The sequence below is a fragment of the Biomphalaria glabrata genome, chromosome 4, assembly GCF_947242115.1.
Source record: "Biomphalaria glabrata chromosome 4, xgBioGlab47.1, whole genome shotgun sequence".
NCBI lineage: Eukaryota > Metazoa > Mollusca > Gastropoda > Planorbidae > Biomphalaria > Biomphalaria glabrata.
Window position 1 is genome coordinate 29,202,067 of NC_074714.1, and position 20,256 is coordinate 29,222,322.

Here is a 20,256-nt window from a genome sequence, read left to right on the forward strand (position 1 = left end):
TCATTCAGCGACTACACACAGGTAACTTGGTGCATTTCATGTTCCCTGATCAATTAGTGGCGGTGATAGAGTCTGACCGAGTGAGGTACGAACGAGTTTTTGTACCGCTCCGTTCTTGTTTTGATTGACAGCAGTCGCCCACTTCGTGACGACCTGGCGTAGTTCTGATGGAGCGGGTGGCCGTTGTCTTCCAAGATTTTTTCGATTTTTCTTAGGCACGTTTGTTCAAAAAGTTCCTTTAAATGTGGTAATGTTGTGAGTGTAATTTTTGATGCTTTTTTAATGATGTTTTCTAGACGTTGCAACAGTTTAGATGAGGCGTTGCCTTGCCAACAACTTATTCCGTATGTTAGCAGATTTTGTACAGTCGCGCCGTAAAATGTCTCAAGGATCTTCTTGTTTAATTTAAAACTGTTGAGTTTGTATAGAAAAAAGAGTCGCTGGGCTGTTTTCTTTGTCAGAGTTCCAAGGTGGTCTTCCCATGAAAGCTTGTTGTTGATGATAACGCCTAGATATTTATATGCCTTTACTTGTTCTATAGATGTAGTGTTTATTTGCAGTTCACGTATAGTTTGTTTTTTCTTTCTAAAATCTATTATAAGTTCTTTAGTTTTTGTTACATTCAGTTCTAGAAAGTTGTCGGTGCACCAGTTTGTAAACTCTTCTATCGAGCTTCGATACTGAGTTTCGTCTCCTGAAATAAGACCGACTATGGCAGTATCATCAGCGAATTTAATGAGTTTAACTGAGTCATAGATGCTTCTTATGTCATTAGTGTAAAGAGTGTATAGTACAGGAGAAAGTACACAACATTGTGGAGCACCCGTACATAGTACTCGAGTTGACGATTTGGTGTTGTTGACTTTAACATACTGGGGCCGTTGGGTTAAAAAGTTTAGAACCCATGCTTGCAAGTAAGGGCTTACATTTAAGTTACTCAGTTTGTTTATCATTAGATGTGGCTGTATGGTATTGAAAGCCGAGGAGAAATCTACGAAGAGGACTCGTGCATATGTTTTGGGTATATCGAGATGCTTATAAAGCTGGTCCAAAAGCAATAGAATGGCATCCTCAGTTCCTCTAGCTGCTTTGTATGCAAATTGGTGAGGGTCTAGGCTGTTATTGACTTTTGCTACAAGTTGTTTAAGGATATATTTTTCAAAACATTTCATAACAATAGGTGTTAGTGCTACTGGGAGGAAATCATTTAAGCAATCTATTTTTGGTTTCTTAGACACTGATATGATTTCTGAAGTTTTCCAGATGTTTGGAATTACGCACGTTTGCAATGACTGGTTAAAGATATGACAGAAGATAGAAGAAATTTGCTCCGCACATAGCTTGATCAGCTTGCCACTAATTTTGTCTGGTCCACAAGCTTTTGTTACGTCTACTCTTTTAAATAACAAGGTCACTTCATCCTCCGTTACAAAATTGACGTAGGGCTCTTGTTTTCCTTTGGACAGAGTGTTGAAAAGTTCTTTGTGTAGATCAACAAAATCTTCTTTGTCAAAACGAGAATAAAAATAATTTAGTTCGTTGGCAAATTTCTCATCATCAGCCACTAAAATTTGTTCTCGTTTTGAGGCGCAGCCCGTTATGTTCTTTAATCTCTCCCAGCATTGTTTTGAGTTGTTCTTGGCAAAGAAATTCTCAATTTTTTCTTTGTATGTTTTTTTCCCTTCAATTATTGCTTTTCTCAGTTTAATTTTAGCATTTATAAACTCTTCGTTGCTAGCCTTATACTTTGTTTTCTTTTCAGTAATAAGGTGTTTGATTTGTTTGGTCATCCAGGGCTTATTGTTTCCATAGACTTGTATTGTTTTTGTTGGAATTGTTAACTCCTCGCAGAATGATAGATATGAGGTAACAGTTTCTGTTAGTTCGTTTATGTCTGGACAGTTCTCAATAAAGATTTCCCAGTTAGTTTTCTCAATGCATCCTCGTAGTTTTTCTACAGCCTCTTCAGACCACATCTTGACCGTTTTTATAACTCTCTTTGTAGTTTTAAGAGTAGGTTTGTAATTTGGTATAAGATGGAGCAATACATGATCAGATTCTCCAAGTGGGAACAAACTTTTACATTTGTAAGCCTGCTTAATGTTTACGTAGCATTTGTCGAGCGTTCTGCCCTGCCTTGTGGGGAGGGAGACATACTGGCAATAGCTTGACAGTGTGTTGTCAATATTTAGGTTGTTGAAATCTCCAGTTACGATACAAACAGAGTCCGGGTGTTTTGATTGTACATTGTGAAGCACATCAAAAATTATTTCCGACGCAGTCGTTGTGTCAGCCGTCGGTGGCATTTACACAACAACAACACGGGGTGCAAGTTCTTGAGTCTTTTATTGACTTCATCGACACAAAGGAAAAGCATGTTGCTGAAATCGCTGAGATGATTCTAGAGAAACTGCGTTCGGATGGCTTAGACATAATGGACTGCAGGGGTCAAGGCTATGATAATGCTGCGGTCATGAAAGGTCAAAACTAGGGTGTCTAAAAACGTATTCTAGAAGTCAATCCCAAAGCACTATTCAATGCCTGCTCAAACCATTCTCTTAATTTAGCAGGAATTCGAGCTGCTGAAGCTGAAGTCAATTCGGTAACATTTTTTTTTGTACACTGGACCGTTTACACACCTTTTTCTCAACTTCAACACACCGCTGGGATATCCTCATGAAAATAACCGGAACTAGCCTTAAACGTTTAGTTGAGACCCGCTGGAGCGCCAGAGGAGAAGCCGTCAAGATGATTAGGGATAAATTTTCTAAAATTATAGAAACTCTGGAGACATTAACTAGCAGAGAGGAAAATTCATCGGCTAGATCTGATGCAGGTAGATTATTGGTTGCTATTCAGTCTTTTAATTTTCTCACCTATCTTGGATTTTGAGCTCCTGTATTAACTGAAATTAATGATACGCAAGTCTACCTTACACAACAAGGATTGTCTATTCGAGACTGCTCACTCAAACTAAAAAAAAATTGAGACATTTTAAAGTAGTAATCGAGAGGCCATCGCTGAAGCCAGCATTACCTTTGCCGAAAGCGTGTGCTCAGAACTGAGAATCAGTACAGAACCTCAAAAACGTATTGGCCATAAGAAAAAGATGCCCGGTGAGAAAAGTGACGACTCTGTACTTACACACAAAAAGAGCTACGAAGGGAAATTTATTCTACCTTGGAAAGGATAGTTCAAGAAATAATCACCCTATTCCAGCAACTTCATGATGTAGCAGATAGATATGAATTTTTGTCGCCTTCCCAGCAATTAAATCCTCAGGTCGAAATCAATCTCGATAATACTCCTAGTGACATTGATAAAAACGAATTTCTGCTGGAGCGAAAGAGGCTTCAACGGTTTGTCACAGTTTCACCAGAAGCCTCCAAACTTCCAAAACCTGTTGAGCTATTGAAATTTAAAAAAAATATATATCAGCTAGATGATTCAATCCCGAATTTCGTCATCATGAATCGCATATTTTGACTATTGTGGTAAGCGTCGCTACATGCAAGAAACGTTTTTCCAAACTGATCAAGAATTACTTGCGATCAACGATGACAAATTTACGACTCACTAATTTGGCCATTTTGTCCATTGAACAAGAGCTGGTGGAAAAAATTGATTTCGATAAAATTATTGATACTTTTGCCAGCAAGAAAGCGCGTAAAATTCACTTGTAGTATGTTTAATTAAAAGTGATTTTTTGAATTAACAATATTTGATTAATGAATACATATTATTTTGAACAAAAAATTAAGGTTTTGCAATTATTCGTATTTAGTTATCTTTTTTTGAGGGGGGCATCAAGATGAGGTACAGCACCAGGCATCATCTACTCTAGCTACGCCACTGATCCTAGTACAAGTTGGCGCCACACTTTCATTGGGTTCCTTAGAGCAGGTAGAAAGAGGCCTCAGACATTGCCAGTGACAGATTTTCGTGGAAGCAGCTTGCCGCCCAATGCGCTGAACGACACGGGAGGATCCAAGTCAGTAAGAATAGCACGTAAGGTTTTTGAAATAAAACTTTTTAGTAGCAGGAGAATGCACTTTAGATACCTCAGAATATGCATTTTGTTGGCTTTCAATACCAAAATAGTGCTTGGCGGCGGGGAGAAGGGCGGGGAGTGTACAATTTTTCCACTAACTCTAGGAAGAACCTATTGTAGGATACAATAAACGTTTTCCGAAAGAATGAAGGGTCAGAATGTAATAAAAATTAATTATGTGCGTGTTCACACGGGTAACCGGAAAAAGAGTTTGTTCATTTGGAGAAAAATTGGAATCACGTGGCTGGACTAGAGGCCACGCCTTTTCAAGTGTGCCAAGTTACTTGAATATAAATCTCACTTAGTAAGCTGGACCAAAGATCACACACTTAAACGAGTGACCTTTAGCCACACAGAACACAAAAACGTAAGATTCCATAGCCCAGTAAGCCAGTAGCTAAATATTTTGTAGAAAAAAGTCTATATTAGCGTAAAAGACACAACCAGGGCTATCTTTAAATGGAGAGCTAAACACCCCCTACTCTTTATTTTATTTATTTGGTCCTTGACACCCAATTTATTGATAGACTGACCATTTTTAAGCCAGAATAAAAAACACAACGTGCTAACCAAGGGTACTACACTGTACATACATATTACGGTTAAATACTTTTTCTAACGTGTTAACTTGAATATTACTCCTGCAGTTAGGTGTCTTGATCTGATTACGATATTCTGAATAATTTGTGACTGTCAAGTAACTCCTTGTTATTACTATTTTGTTTACTTAAGATGCGTACTTAGCCACTGTGTATCAGGCCAGGACGACACCTGACACCCATAGGCTTACTATCGTTCCCTTTTGTAACAGTTACTGAAACCACCAATAAAATCAGTAATAATTAAGGAAGATGTTTCTAACGTACGTTCTTTGCATTTAATGTTTCTTACATACGTTCTTTGCACAATAAAATAAAACAAAGATGTGCATGTTTGCGTGTGTGTATTTTTGCCTTGTATTAAAACCTTTAGAAAGAAAGCTAATTTCATTGTTGAATTCTTTTGACTTAATAAATAACGGAAAACCTTACTGTAAAATTTAATATCGCATACAAGAAATTGAACAATAGTACTGCAGTTAGATCTAGCAAACAAAGAAATAATATGCTGTGGTGTTCAAAAAAAAAAAAAAAAAAACCTTGACCTCTGTTACTAGTGTACGGATATAATTTATCTATATGCTTGACTGACTATGCCAGTGTGTTATCTTTTTTGACTGGCCACCGAACACTATTGCGTATGCCCAAGGAAAAAACAACGCGTGATGGTTAACACAATTAACTATACAACACAATCAACTACATGTGTAGGCTCACTACGTCTATCTACCAGGTCGTTGCAACCAGTCGAACACAAAGTCTATTTATGTTGTTTGTTGTTTTATTTGGTAGGGAAGGTGTGGATGAGTTTTCTTCTTCTATAGTTAGTTTTCCTAATGCTCTTAGATCTACATAACAGTAGATCTAAACATAGATATCAATAATAGGCCTACAGACTTTGCTTCGCATCTAAGGCTCAAGCTATATATAGGTATAATTGATGTTCTCGCTGTTAATAAAATATCGTTTGTCGCAAATGGATTTATCTAAAACAATAAATAATTGACCTACTGCGCTTCAGATTCCAACTATTAACTAACAGCTACTATCAGTATTAAGCCCTTGAAGCCAGAACCAGAAGCGGTCTTTGGACTTTCAATTACAAAGCTGATGACCAGTTGTTGGTCTGAAATTCATGAACACATAACATCTGTGGTATATTATTATTATTTTGTTATGCGAATGTATATACTTGTGTTTATTCACGTAACTAATAAATAACATCACTTCCGGGTCATTCACTGGAAAATGTTTTGAACCAAACATGTCTTCACTTAACCTTCTATGTAAATAGTGTATGTAATAGAAGCCTTATAAGTCACGACACCACAACATCCAAACACTATACAATCCAGATTACACCTTACATATGAGAGATGTACATTAGTAACTAGTTAAATATATACTAATATATTTTACATTGACCCTCCCACACACAGCCTTTACAGTTCGTGGCATCGTACATACACACAGACACATTCATGCTACACAGATTAATTTGTGATAGGCCTATCTATTTATAAATACTGTTAAGCTTGAATAAATCATTCAGTTACCGAGTTTAAATTTAATACCAACCAATATAGGTATTTTAGTTACAGTTTCGTAAAATGTACAGTAACGCAAGCTATTTACAAGACACTTAGGTATTTGGCTCCGGCCCCGGCCGAATATAATTTTTTCGGGGGCTGGGGGGATCCTACCCCGCCCCCGAAAAAAATCCTAACGACGCCCATGATACAGACGTTCTCTGACATCACTCCAATGACGTAAGCTTAATTCAACAGAGACGCTCTCTGACATCACCTCAATGACAAGTTCAGACGTAATTCTCTTGTAGCTGGAAAGAGCTGGAGAACATTTTCAATGGCTGTATTTTTTAAACTAAAAGAAAACTACCCGGATGGTGCTGATAACCTATAGTTAAATACTGTAAGTTGAAGTCATAAGCTGAACGTTCTTTGTATTCTCATCTACAATGTTCTACTACTTCAAAAGTATTACTTAGTATTCTGTTTGTTGTTTCACTACAGTTCAAGAATGTAATGTCCACTCTTATTCTGCAATGCCATGTTTCACCATGAATTAGTCCCCTTGAATAAGTCCCCTTGAGGATTCTTGAACCCTGAGTGAACATTTATTTTATGCATTTAAAAAACGATTATGTAAACATTCACCAAGATACTATCTTCTTTTCTCCCTCTTTCTCAACTTGTCCAGACAAGTTATAGGATCGTAGCGCATTAAGAAAACTAAAAGCTAAGAAAAATTGGTAACAAAAATATTTATAAGCGATCTGATTTATTAGGCCAATGTCAATCGCTAATATCACTGATCCAAACTAATTGATACAATTAAACTTAATATAAGCCATTTGAAAATGTTTTTTTTTTTTATTTTAAAAGCTCATCATAAATTTATAATAGCGCAAAATGATATTTACATAGACACTGAAATATAAAGACGAAACAACGAATTGGTGCCTTCCATTTATAAAGTGTGACAGTTGTATGTCTAGTCTAACCTGGCAGTTGTATGTCTAGTAACTAGTTCCTTCTATGTCTAGTCTAATTTAGCAGTTGTATGTTTAGTAACTAGGTCCTTGTATCTCTAGTGTAACCCATTGAAGTTGTATAGTAATTGGGCCGATGTATGTATATTCTAACCTGGCAGTTGTGTGTCTTGTAACTAGTTTCTTCTGTCTAGCGTAACATGACAGTTGTAGGTCTAGTCTAATCTGGCAGTTACATGGGTAGTCTAATTTGGCAGCTACATGTCTAGTTTAGCCTGGCAGTTGAATGTCAAACATATAAAATACGATGACGAAATGGTGACTACATACAAGATGCACATATACAAAATAGTGTGCAATGACTGTAACACGTGAACATCACATTTGGATTTATAAAGGTAACGTACCACATCGGACTTTGTAGTATAAGATCCATGTTCTATACTTTCAATAGCCATCCATCGAATAGGCAACATTTTCTTATTGTCACTGCTGTAATAACCTTTCTCATAGATATCACGACATAGACCAAAGTCTGCCACTTTAACTGTATAGGTGCTGTCTAACCTGAAGAACAGATAAGTGAATTGATAGAATTAAACAACGTTCATAGAGTTTGATTCAAGAGACAATAATGCAACAAGAAAATTCACTCTTCGGGCATTACTTGACCCTATATTAAATTACACGGGTTGACCATGTGTCAATGAACTTTCCATATCGTCATCCATCATTTTGCACCAAGCCAGAACCAGGACACACCTGGCCGTTAATCTCCTGACTTGTAGTAGGAGTAATGCGAGCTAACCAAGTAGCGTAGGTTTGAACATTTTACTTGTTCTTATCGATACATAATTCCTGCTGTAATCAGCAGCAGACGGCTAGCTTGGAATAGCTCGCAGAATGCTATGAAGTCGACTCTCACCAGACATTCTGTAGAGTGATCCAACAGAAGGTAGGAGCTAGACAAGCGTGACATGAAGCTCTTCACAATCAACTCTTATAGTTGGGAAACAAAAAAAGGCAATGGTGTGACAGGTTGGGGAATGTGACGTGTGTTTGGCGCGTTTAATGTCTAGGGGATGATTATTTTTAAGGCTATCACACACCAACCCGTCAGCATATAAATCGGGAGCAGGCACGCAACGAGACAAGCAATGAAAGAAAGATACAAAGTTAAAAATGAAGAATATTTATTTACATAAATATTTACATAAAAGAATAAAAAGGGGGAGGGTTTGCATCTATCTCTAAGCAATACTATATTTGATCATCACTCTTGCACTTAATAAGAGAGTATGTCACTTTGTCTTCTGAACTTAGCTGGTTGTCCTGTTTGGGTCGCAGCTGGCTGTGTCCTGGCTTGAGGTTCTGCAGCTGGAGGTGGCGCTCTAGCGGGTAGAGGGACACCGGTGATACAGTTCTTATGGAGTCTCAATCCAAAGTTCTGATATCTGTAGTGGGCACAGTAGGGCGGGTGGCCGGCTACCGTGGGCACAAGTGTACTGCGGGCAGAGCGGATCTTCCGTGGGCAGCGTAGGTAACAGGATAAGTCCAGTGAGTTGCGAAGTTCAGGCGGAGCTATGACGTCTCGCACAGACTCTGGGTCTATGGGTACATCTGCCTAATGAGTTGACAGGTGGGCTGTCGAATAGGCAGGCTAGGCCGATAGCGCCAAGTTGTAGAGTTGAGTAGATTCACGTAGGCGGGAGATGATACTCAATAGCAAATAGGCAGTTGACTAGGCAGACAATGCCAAATAATTAGGCAGGTAAATAGGCAGACAATGCCAATCAAATAGGCAGACACCTGAAGGAGGCTGCGGATAGGTAAAATTGCTTTAGAGCACAATGGGGAGATGATGACCAATGGGATTTGGAAAATAGATGACTGATAGTAGCAATATAAAAATGTACATAAAAAGGGGGAAATAATAATCTCAAAGAAACAACACAAGTGGAAAGAGGAAAAAAAAAAGGGGGGGGGAGGAAGGCTGTGGTCAGCGACCATGACGTTTTTTTTTACATACGACCGTCGGCTGAGAACAATGGAGCGCGCTTGAATGGAGAGGGTGTCCACTCTCGTTAGAGTAAAATTACTAAAGGGGAGATAATTCATATCTCTTTTCTAAACGCAGTATCAGTGCGCTAGTAAAATTATCAAGGCGCCAGCCGAGATAAAGGAAATAAAATAAGATGTACAAATACATACATGGTTGCATCAACGATCAATTGAGCAACGTAGCATTAATAGATTAATGCAATACATAAATACATACATAGGACATGTTTATGTTTTCTACTTACGACAGTGAGAACTACACAATGCACCAATTAAATATAAATGAAATACTAAAATACACATGATAGTATCCAGTGAGAAATATACACAAAAGTAATTAAGATGGAACTGTGATTAAGTTCGGCTTACCACCAGGTATTCCTCTAGGAGTAAGAATAAATGATATAGTCCAGACTCGATTGACAGCGATATAGAAATGAGAGGGTCTGGCTTGATTTAATCTACCTTATATATAGGCCTGGAAAATGTGGGTGGAAACAGGAAATGTCCTAGGCTTAAGATTTATCTTACACGTTGGTGAATCCGACAGAAATCGCACCTTGGAAAGGTCAATAGGCGTGTTGGTCCGAGTGATCTCCTAGATCAAATAGAGACGTGAGAGAAGGGGGGGGGAGAGTGACTTGCATTCCACCCAAGGTGGTGTCAACTGCGCCAGTCAGACATCCGGCCGGTAAGATCAAAGAGACTGTGTTTATCTTTACCCCGGTCAAGGGAAGATAAGTGAAAAGCCGCCAAGGTGGTGGACTCAGTCTAGTGAGACAAGGAAAAGGTGGGGCGGGTGAAGAAATTGGGGATAGGACGGGGAAATAATTAAAATAAAATAAATAAATAATAGTAAATAATGACTAATGCTGTGATAAATTTGAATGACTCTGACAGCAAGCTTTTGACTTGTCACAAAAGGATAGATCCCCATGGAGAGCAAGGAAGGGTCCTGTATTACAGGTGTGGCTAAAACACTAGAACTTTTTTCTTCTTCTTCATCGTTCTCATTGTTATGTTGGAGTGTTCATATGACTAGACCAATACATGAGATGAACTGCGCAGTGGTTTCCAAATCAGGGAGCTCTCCATATAGTTTTCTTTCTATTGGGGTGATTTGGGGCCAATGTCTTATACGGGCCTCTTGGTAGAGAGAGCAGTTTTGGAGGACGTGGTCGGCATTTTCTGGTGATACTCCACATGGGCAGATTTCACTGGTTCCAATTTTGAGCTTCCGGAACATGTGTTGTCGCATTCTGTTGTGTCCGGTCCTGAGTCGAAAGATTAGACGTTGGTCTTGTCGGGATAGCTTATAGTAAGCATCATCTTTCTTGTGATTTGGATGGGAGCTCGTCCATTTCTCATTTATTTTATCTACAATTAATTTCTTCATTTCTTCTGGATAGAGAGCAGAGTTTACTTGTGAGTTTGTTCTCCCACTCTTGGCGAGTGTGTCAGCCTTCTCATTTCCTGCTAGTTGTATGTGAGCTGGTATCCATTGAATGACGGTTTTTTTGCTGTTGTGGTTGAGCTTTGTGAGTGCTGTTCTGAGGTTTTTAATACAAGGGGAATCAGAGTTTTGCAGGCTTTGGAGGGTTGTTTTTGCGTCTGTTAGAAAGACAATCTGACTGTGAGGGGAACTTGGATGATTTGCTAGCATGGTAGCAGCTAGTGCTAGTGCTTCCCTTTCTGCTCTGTGACTGTCAGAGAGCTCTCCAGTTGCAAAGGATTTTTCTAGTTTTCCTCCATCTGGCCATTCGATAAGTATTCCAGCTCCTCCATTTGTGGTGGCTTTATGGGATGAGCCATCTGTGTAAACTCTGATCCACTGATTGCTAGGGTAATTGGTATGTAGAAAACAGTTCACTATTTCCTTGAGCTCTGTTGGTCTGTAATCAGATTTTCTTTTTATTTTTTCAATATGGTCCCTTATAGTAGGAAGAGGGCTTTCGTCCCAGGGTGGAGATTCATTATAGTGTTTCGAGGATTCCAGAGTAATTTTTTCAAGTTGGTGTTTCTTTTTTAGGTTTAGAGATTCCTGTATGAAATTGGTCCTTTTGAGACGGTTTTTTGTGCCAGTTTTGTGGATTTTTGTTCTGAGTGGGTGCCTCTCCAAGGTTTCCAATTTAGTGAATTGGGAAAGGATTTTTATTTCTCTTCTTTCATCCAGAGAGATCAGGGCAGCGGTTTCCTCCATAGCTCTTATGGGTGTTGTTTTGATTGCTCCTGTCATTATCCTTAGACCAATATTTTGAACCTTGTCTATTTTTCTTAGGTTAGTTTGGGCTGCTGAGCCCCATGCTGTGGCACCATATTCTAGTACAGGTCTTACATAACTGGTATAGGTCTTTTTCAGGATGTTGTGATTAGCTCCCCAATCTGTGCCAGCTAATTTTTTCAAGAGGGATAGTCTCTGGATGCCTTTACTCTGTGTTTTATCTATTTGGTTTTTCCAGGTTAGTCTCGGGTCATAGGTGACTCCAAGATAAGTAGGGCTGTCATTTTTTTTCTAAAGCTTCCTTATCTAATGTTAATTTTATTGTTTGTTGTTTTGTTGACAGTGAGAATATGGTATATGTTGTCTTTTTTGTGTTAATGGACATGCCCCAGTCTTTGGACCAATTATTGAGTTTATCAAGAGCATCTTGTAATCGAAATTTCGATGTTCCTACATATTCTTCTGTGCTAATTAAGGCAAGGTCATCTGCATACATGCTGCTCTTAACTTTTTTGGGTAGGTTTTGATTTAGATCGTTTATGAATATTAGGAAAAGTGTTGGGGATAGGACTCCTCCTTGGGGGACACCATTTTTTATACCCACTGTGTGGCTTCTTTGTCCTTGCATGCAAACTAAGGCTTTTCTATTATTTAGGTATTCCTTTATCCAGTTGTACATTCTGTGGGATATGTGATGCTGGATTAGCTTGAGCAAGAGACCTTGTTCCCAGACTTTGTCAAATGCTTTTTCTAAGTCAACCCACACAATTGTTGTTGGTTTCTTTTCTTGAAAGCCGTCTTCTATTTCTTGTGTGATGAAGGCAATTTGATCTTCTGTTGATCTGCCTTTTCTAAAGCCAGCCTGGGCTTCAGTGAGTAGGTTATTTGACTCAAGGATCCATGTCAGCCTTCTATTTATCACTCTTTCCATCAGTTTGCAGGTACAGCTAGTGAGGCTGATGGGACGGTAGCTATCCAGTTTATTTCTTGGCTTGCCGTGCTTTAGTATAGGGATCATAATGGCTTTTTTCCAGATGTTTGGAATTCTGCCTGATTTCCAGCTAGCATTGAATAATTGTAGCAGTTTTCTTTTGGCTTGAGGACCCAAGTGAAGAAGCATGTCATTTGATATTTTGTCTGGGCCCGGGGCTTGTTTTGGTTTGAGGGCTTTTAGGGATTCATCTAGTTCCTTCATTTTAAGATTAGTGGTCATTCCCAAGGAGTAAGCTGGATTGTTTTCTTTAAATTTATCTTGGATTTCTGAGTTTACATCTTTATTTCTACTTTCATTGATTTGTATTTGTCCTACGCTTTGGAAAAACTTAATGAATTCATTTGCTGCTTCTTGGCCTTTCAGGGGTTTGTTGTCCTTTTCTATTACTATAGGAGTTGTTCTGTTCACTAGAACTTGAAAGAAGGTGCAACAGAGCCTGGTGAATACAGATGCCCAACCCGTTACCGCAGTTGTGTATCAAGGATTGGCGCCTTCAGGCACACGAGAAGTTGCAAAGGGAACATATCATCTTACGAGACGTAAAATGCAACAGGTTGGAATACTTCAACTGTGATTCTATTATTTCAAATAAAAATTATATCATAAGTATTGTTTGTGATCTAACAATTCAAGTTTTCAGATATTAAATTATTCATTTTTATTATTACAAGGCTTATATCAACTCACTCTGTCTGTCTGTGTCTGTCTGGTAAAAAGTTACACGTTATTTCTCCATCACTCCATCTCGGATCAGGCTGATATTTTGCACAATTATTTCTTTTACCCGAAAACACAAAAATCAATTAAAAAAAAAGGTTACAAAAGACAGTTTGTGAGGAAACACAAACTCAAAATCGGCCCCCGAAGTGGTCCACCCAGGCAGGCTTCAATATTTTCAGAAAGAACATCCAAATGAAATTATATCAAAGTCAAATGAGAGATAAGAATGGAGAAAGAAGGTTAACAGATCTTGTGTAGTGCCCCAACGGTCCCGCAGATAGGTGATAGGTGAAAGTGAATGTAAAGTGGTCTATAGGGCAGATGATGTAAAGTTCATCTGTTTTTGTGGCCTATGGTTAACGAGGGTTTCATGTTGCCAGCACAATGACCAACCGCCTTTACTTTTCCCCAACTAATGTCAGGTACCCATTAGAGCTGAGTGGACTCAGAGGCGCCCAAAGATTCCAAAGCTGAGAATCCCATTCTTCACCAGGATTACCCGGGACCCCCGGTTCGGAAGCCAAGCGCTTTACCGCTCAGCCACCGCGCCTCCCCTGGTCTAACTGATGTCTTATAATTGATCTCATTGTTTTGAAAAGGCTCAATCTCTTTTTTTTTTTTTCTTAAAGGAAACCTCAGAATTAGCGCTATTCAGTTTTAGCTTTATCATCATAGGAATCCTTGGGCCATATGCCTCTTTTCTTTGCCTCTTTTTGGGGCTTTATATGCCTCTTTTATGGGCCATCTTGCCTCTTTTGTGGGCTTTTTTTTTTTTTTTTTTTTTTTTTTAATATGTTTTTATTTGTAAGTTACCATAATTCACAAGTATTAAATCATAAACAATTGAAAAGTGATTAACCTAAAAATATAATAACAGTAATAGAAATATTATTTAATATCAAAGACATACTACCTAACCAATGAACCCCCTAAAGACAGAAAAATGATACAAGTATACTCTACTCCAGAACAATCAACACAATATCAAATATCCCTGACCCCCAACACCCTATTTCTGAAAAACTACATGAGTATTATACAGGTATATGAAAATCAAACTAGATAATTCTCTACCCTAAAGTCCATTATTTTTCTAAATGTTAATTCCAAGTGATTAGGATCAAACACCTTATTATTATGTAGACATTTGAGCCAGCTAGCCCAAACAAGATTCCTGTATTCGGAAACAATAATCAAGTTAAAGTTATGTATCATTTTATTTTTTAGTTTTGGCAGCTTGTTTAAAATATTAGACAAGTTAACATTTACATAATTGCCACAGTTTGCTTCCAATAGGTCCATTACAGTACTTCTAACTTGAAGGAATAATAGACATTCCAAATACATGTGTTTCTCGTTATCAGCATTTTCAAGGTGGCATAATATACATTCACGGTCATTTGCCCGTCTTCTAACCATAGGGGTCATCCCAAAGATAAGTCTATAACTAATCTCTCTAGCTTTTGGTGGGATATGTTTACTGTGTAGGTTTATGAATGTGTCCTTGAATTCTGTCACCCCAAGAACTCTCCCCCACTTAATCCTATTCACTAGGCTTTCCTGTAACAGCTTTTTAAGTGTTGTGTATGATTCTTTGGTTTTGTTGTGTATTAAATGTTCATTACCAGGTAAAATTCTTGAAATAGATCTGTAAAATGGATGAGTGACTGTACCAAAATAGTGAGGAGTATCACTGTGTATTGGAAGAAGACTACTTAATCTTAAACCATAATAGTAAATTGTCAAGGGAATGTTTGTTGGGTTCCTAACTACTTGACCTACAAATTTTAGCCTTAGCGACTGTATTTTTGTTTTAACATCTTGCAAGTTTATCCCCCCATCCTCTTTGTTTTGAATGAGTGTAGTGTGCTTAATGCTTCTTATAGTGTTTTTAAATATAAAGCTTCTAATTAACTTGTTCAGCTTGTTTATGAATTTAGGAGGTGGCTCTGTAATGTTAGCTAAATAGACAATCTTTGAAATGACCAAACTATTTATCAATACAGCTCTACCAAATATTGTAGAACCTGTGTGCTGATAAAGTTTAATTAAGTTTGAGGCTTTGACAAAAATATTCTCCCACTGGTCTTTACAATAAAACAAAGGATTACAGCGAATCCTCAAAAAAAAAAAAAAAAAAAAATATCGACAATCCGCAATAAAAAAAATTTCGGAAAATAAGTTTACAAGATTACTATTCGTTTTAAATTAGGTCTAACTTATAATGCATACTAATTAGCTTTTTCTCTTTAAAAAAACTGCTTGCATAACTGATTTTAAAAATTAGATTTTTCGCTTTCAGAAAAAATAAAAGTAGCAGTTGCATCAAATCTTTGAATGGTCTAAAATATTGTGATGTCGAATTTTCAATATCTTTTCTAGTTTACGAGATCTAAACGGGACGGAAGAACAGACGGACAGACATTTTGCAAAAAAACTAATAGTGTCTTTTCCCCTTTCGGGGGCCGCTAAAAAAACAATGCTCTAATAGCACCAGGGAAGAAGGAGCATTTGAAACATACGTTGATTTACATCCATTGTTATAGATCTTTCCATTTTTTCCTTTCATATTCGGGCCGTTGATTTATCCCTCATGCCCTCTTAGATGCTTTTTTTCCAATTGTAACTTTGCATTTTCTTTTCTATTGCGACGTCACAAAGTCGTTCTCCAGTTCTATCAGTAATTGGACGAAACCTCAGAAAATGTTCATGTATTGCAACATGATGTATATAAGAAACAGAAGCAATAATAATAGTGATAATTCGCTATGAGACATATCTGCTGTACAATCTAATGTTGTTGTTTTTTTAAATAATTTTCAAAGGATAATGGACTAATTAGAATTTAAAGAAAATATTAAAATATATTTGAGTATTTTTTTAAAACTAAAAATTTAAATACTAAAGGTTACCCTAAAATAATGATTGGGTCGCCCCCGGCCGCCTGCGTGCAATGCACACATTGCACAATAAGTACCAGCCCTGGAGTCTATAGAAACAATAGATAACTAAACAACCCTCTATTTTCATAGGCTCTCCAGATTGGTTACCGTGTTGGCTTGAGAAGTCTGAGAAGGCTTAAGCCATGAGTTCGATTTCAGGTCCTTTCCCCTTATTTTAAATTTTTATAAGTGCTTTTTAGCGGTCCCGAAAGGGGAATAGACAAACATCTATAAAAAAGCTAACAAGATCCTCGAGATAAAGAATCACCCTTTGTGTCGGGATTTTGCGATTTTACCATCACAAAAGAGATACAAGACACCGATAGCAAAGACAAACAGACACAAACACTCTTTTGTTCCCCTGGCAATCAAATCATTAAATAAGAACAATCTGATATAAACTTTGTCACATGTAAATTATGATTGAGTCTGGTGTGAATGTACACTTTGGTTTCTTATAGTTATAATGTTTTTTGTTTGGTGTAATGCACAAATTGTAAGACAAATTTCCTTACGGATAATAAAGATTATTATTATTATTAGTAGTAGTAGTAGTTTTGTGTGGTCTGTCCGTCCGTCCAGTCTAGATTTCGTAAACTAGTAAAATCTAACATCATGATATTTTAGTCCTTTCAAAGTTATGATGCAACGGCTACTTTTTGTTCTTTTCTGATAGCGAAAAAATTAATTTTTAAAATCAACTATGCAAACAATTTTTTCATCAAAATACATCATTTTTACAACTATTCACTATTAATAGTAACATCACGAGAGGCTATTTAGTAGGGAAGATGACTATGTATCATAATTTTAACACATTTATGCAAACGGTTTTAGATTTTTTGTAAGTTCTGTCCTTCTAACTACTACAATTAGATAAAAAATGTTTACTTTTTTATATGCATATAAGTAAAACATAATTTAAAACAACAATTAATAAGTAGTTTTTTTTATGTTATCGCGTGAACTGCAGCACTGTACTATATCCATTGAACACTTAACTCAGGGGTTCTCAACCTGTGGGTCGCGACCCCTTTGGGAGTCGATTGACCATTTGCCAGGGGTCGCATAAGACCATCGAAAATATGGATTGTTATTGTCTACCCTACAATTCTGTATTTGTGTATGGGGGGGGGGGTCGCGGCAGAGTGGGGGATTGTAAAAAGGGGTCGCCGAGCTTAAAAGGTTGAGAACCGCTGACTTAACTGAAGGGAATTTTTTATTATTTGTTTTTTAAGGAGATGTTTTTTTCCTTCAGGCTTTGAATAAGAGATTGACCCTTTACAAAACAATTACATCTATTGGATAATCATATGACATCAGTTAGGCCAGGTTCTCATTGAACTTCACCTTCACTTTCACCTATCCTTTGGTCTGCTTGACCGTTTGGGCACAACACAAGATTTGTCAACCTTCTTTCTCAAGTCTACTCTGTCATTTGTCTTTGATAGAATTTCATTCTGATATTCTTTCTGAAAATATTGAAACCTACCTTTTTTACCTGCCTGGGTGGACCACTTCGGAGGCCGATTTTGAGTTTGTGTTTCCACACAAACTGTCTTTGTAACCTTATTTTTTTAGTCTCTATATTTTACAAATTTAATTAAATAACTAATCCAAACTAATTGATAAAAGTACGCTTATTTTTTTTTTATTTAAAAAAATGTTTTTCTGGTTTTAAAGTGGAACTACCCTGTCTCTTGGTGCTCTTGGATGGTGTCAAAAGATTTACATCGAGAATTACTGCTGTTTAAACATCACACAATACTGTAACAAGCATGATACTATAAGTTACAAGTAAACAAGCTACTCCTCTTAAACGTTTTGATCTATAGAGCAAATGAAATAAAGGTCATCTGTTTCTATGGCCGATTGTTAACAGGGTATCATGTAGCCAGCACAACGATCAACCTTTTCATTCTGAAATTCAAAATCTCAAGATTCAGAAGGATTTGAACCTGAAACCCCTCGGTTCGGAAGCCAAGAGCTTGACCACTCAGACCCAACGCCGTCACTAACATCAGAAAAAGGAACAACTTCATTGGATCAGAAATGGAAACTCACAACTTTGTTTCTTGAATATTCAAAAGAAAAAAGAAACTGTTCGTAAGTAGCTGCCAGATCTCTATATACAAACTACTTACATACAGTTTCTAGCTGCCAGATCTCTATATACAAACTACTTACATACAGTTTCTAACTGCAAGATCTCTATGTACAAACTACTTACATACAGTTTCTAGCTGCCAGATCTCTATGTACAAACTACTTACATACAGTTTCTAGTTGCCAGATCTCTATGTACAAACTACTAACATACAGTTTCTAGCTGCCAGACCTCTATATACAAACTACTTACATACAGTTTCTAGCTGCCAGATCTGTATGTACAAACTACTTACATACAGTTTCTAGCTGCCAGATCTCTATATACAAACTACTTACATACAGTTTCTAACTGCAAGATCTCTATGTACAAACTACTTACATACAGTTTCTAGCTGCCAGATCTCAATGTACAAACTACTTACATACAGTTTCTAGCTGCCAGATCTCTATATACAAACTACTTACATACAGTTTCTACCTGCCAGATCTCAATGTACAAACTACTTACATACAGTTTCTAGCAGCCAGATCTCTATATACAAACTACTTACATACAGTTTCTAGCTGCCAGATCTCTATGTACAAACTACTTACATACAGTTTCTAGCTGCCAGATCTCTATATACAAACTACTTACATACAGTTTCTAGCTGCCAGATCGCAATGTACAAACTACTTACATACAGTTTCTAGCTGCCAGATCGCAATGTACAAACTACTTACATACAGTTTCTAGCTGCCAGATCGCAATGTACAAACTACTTACATACAGTTTCTAGCTGCCAGATCGCAATGTACAAACTACTTACATACAGTTTCTAGCTGCCAGATCTCTATGTACAAACTACTTACATACAGTTTCTAGCTGCCAGATCTCAATGTACAAACTACTTACATACAGTTTCTAGCAGCCAGATCTCTATATACAAACTACTTACATACAGTTTCTAGCTGCCAGATCGCAATGTACAAACTACTTACATACAGTTTCTAGCTGCCAGATCGCAATGTACAAACTACTTACATACAGTTTCTAGCTGCCAGATCTCTATGTACAAACTACTTACATACAGTTTCTAGCTGCCAGATCTCAATGTACAAACTACTTACAAACAGTTTCTAGCTGCCAGATCTCTATATACAAACTACTTACATACAGTTTCTAGCTGCCAGATCGCAATGTACAAACTACTTACATACAGTTTCTAGCTGACAGATCGCAATGTACAAACTACTTACATACAGTTTCTAGCTGCCAGATCTCTATATACAAACTACTTACATACAGTTTCTAGTTGCCAGATCTCTATATACAAACTACTTACATACAGTTTCTAGCTGCCAGATCTCTATATACAAACTACTTACATACAGTTTCTAGCTGCCAGATCTCAATGTACAAACTACTTACATACAGTTTCTAGCTGCCAGATCTCTATGTACAAACTATTTACATACAGTTTCTAGCTGCCAGATCTATATGTACAAGCTACTTACATACAGTTTCTAGCTGCCAGATCTCTATGCACAAACTTAAGTGAACTCAAGTAAGCCATACCACTTGCGATGTCCGCACCAAACTTGAGCACTTCATGGAGACTTAAATTCTGGGGAAAAATTGCAACTTTCAACTTAGAATACTGTTGGAGTATATATTTAATGAGAACTCAGTGCACATCTTTTACAAAGCTTATATCATCTCACTCTGTCAGTCTTTGATGTCTGTCTGGTAAAAAGTTTGTACATGTTATTTCTCGGACACCCAATCTTGATTCAAGATGAAATTTTGCATAATTATATTTTTTTTATCTGACAAGAATAATAATAAATAAAAAAACAATAAGTTAATTAACCATTGCCAATTAATTATTTTTTTTGGTATTTCAAACAAAGGGAAGAAATTGTATTTGACTGAAGTGGTGTAATAAGCGGAATTAGTCCTCATCATAGTCGACGCTTCAAAGTAAGTTTGAAACAAACAATACATAAAACTATACAATTTTCTCTAGTCATATATATATATATATATATATATATATATATATAT

General features: G+C 37.2%; 1 protein-coding gene across 5 annotated transcripts in view; it reads right to left on the reverse strand.

Annotated features, from left to right (window-relative positions):
- The window catches only part of LOC106054183 (hepatocyte growth factor receptor-like), a 191,692-nt gene that overhangs the window by 24,852 nt on the left and 146,584 nt on the right, over positions 1-20,256 (reverse strand). For 4 of the 5 annotated variants that reach the window (XM_056025509.1, XM_056025507.1, XM_056025510.1 and 1 more), the window contains 2 exons: positions 19,707-19,816; positions 7,570-7,729 (listed from right to left, as the gene is read on the reverse strand). In XM_056025509.1, coding sequence (XP_055881484.1) covers positions 7,570-7,729; positions 19,707-19,816 — 270 coding nt within the window. The remainder of the gene's footprint in view (positions 1-7,569; positions 7,730-19,706; positions 19,817-20,256) is intronic. The other variant, XR_008777362.1, reaches the window with a different exon arrangement.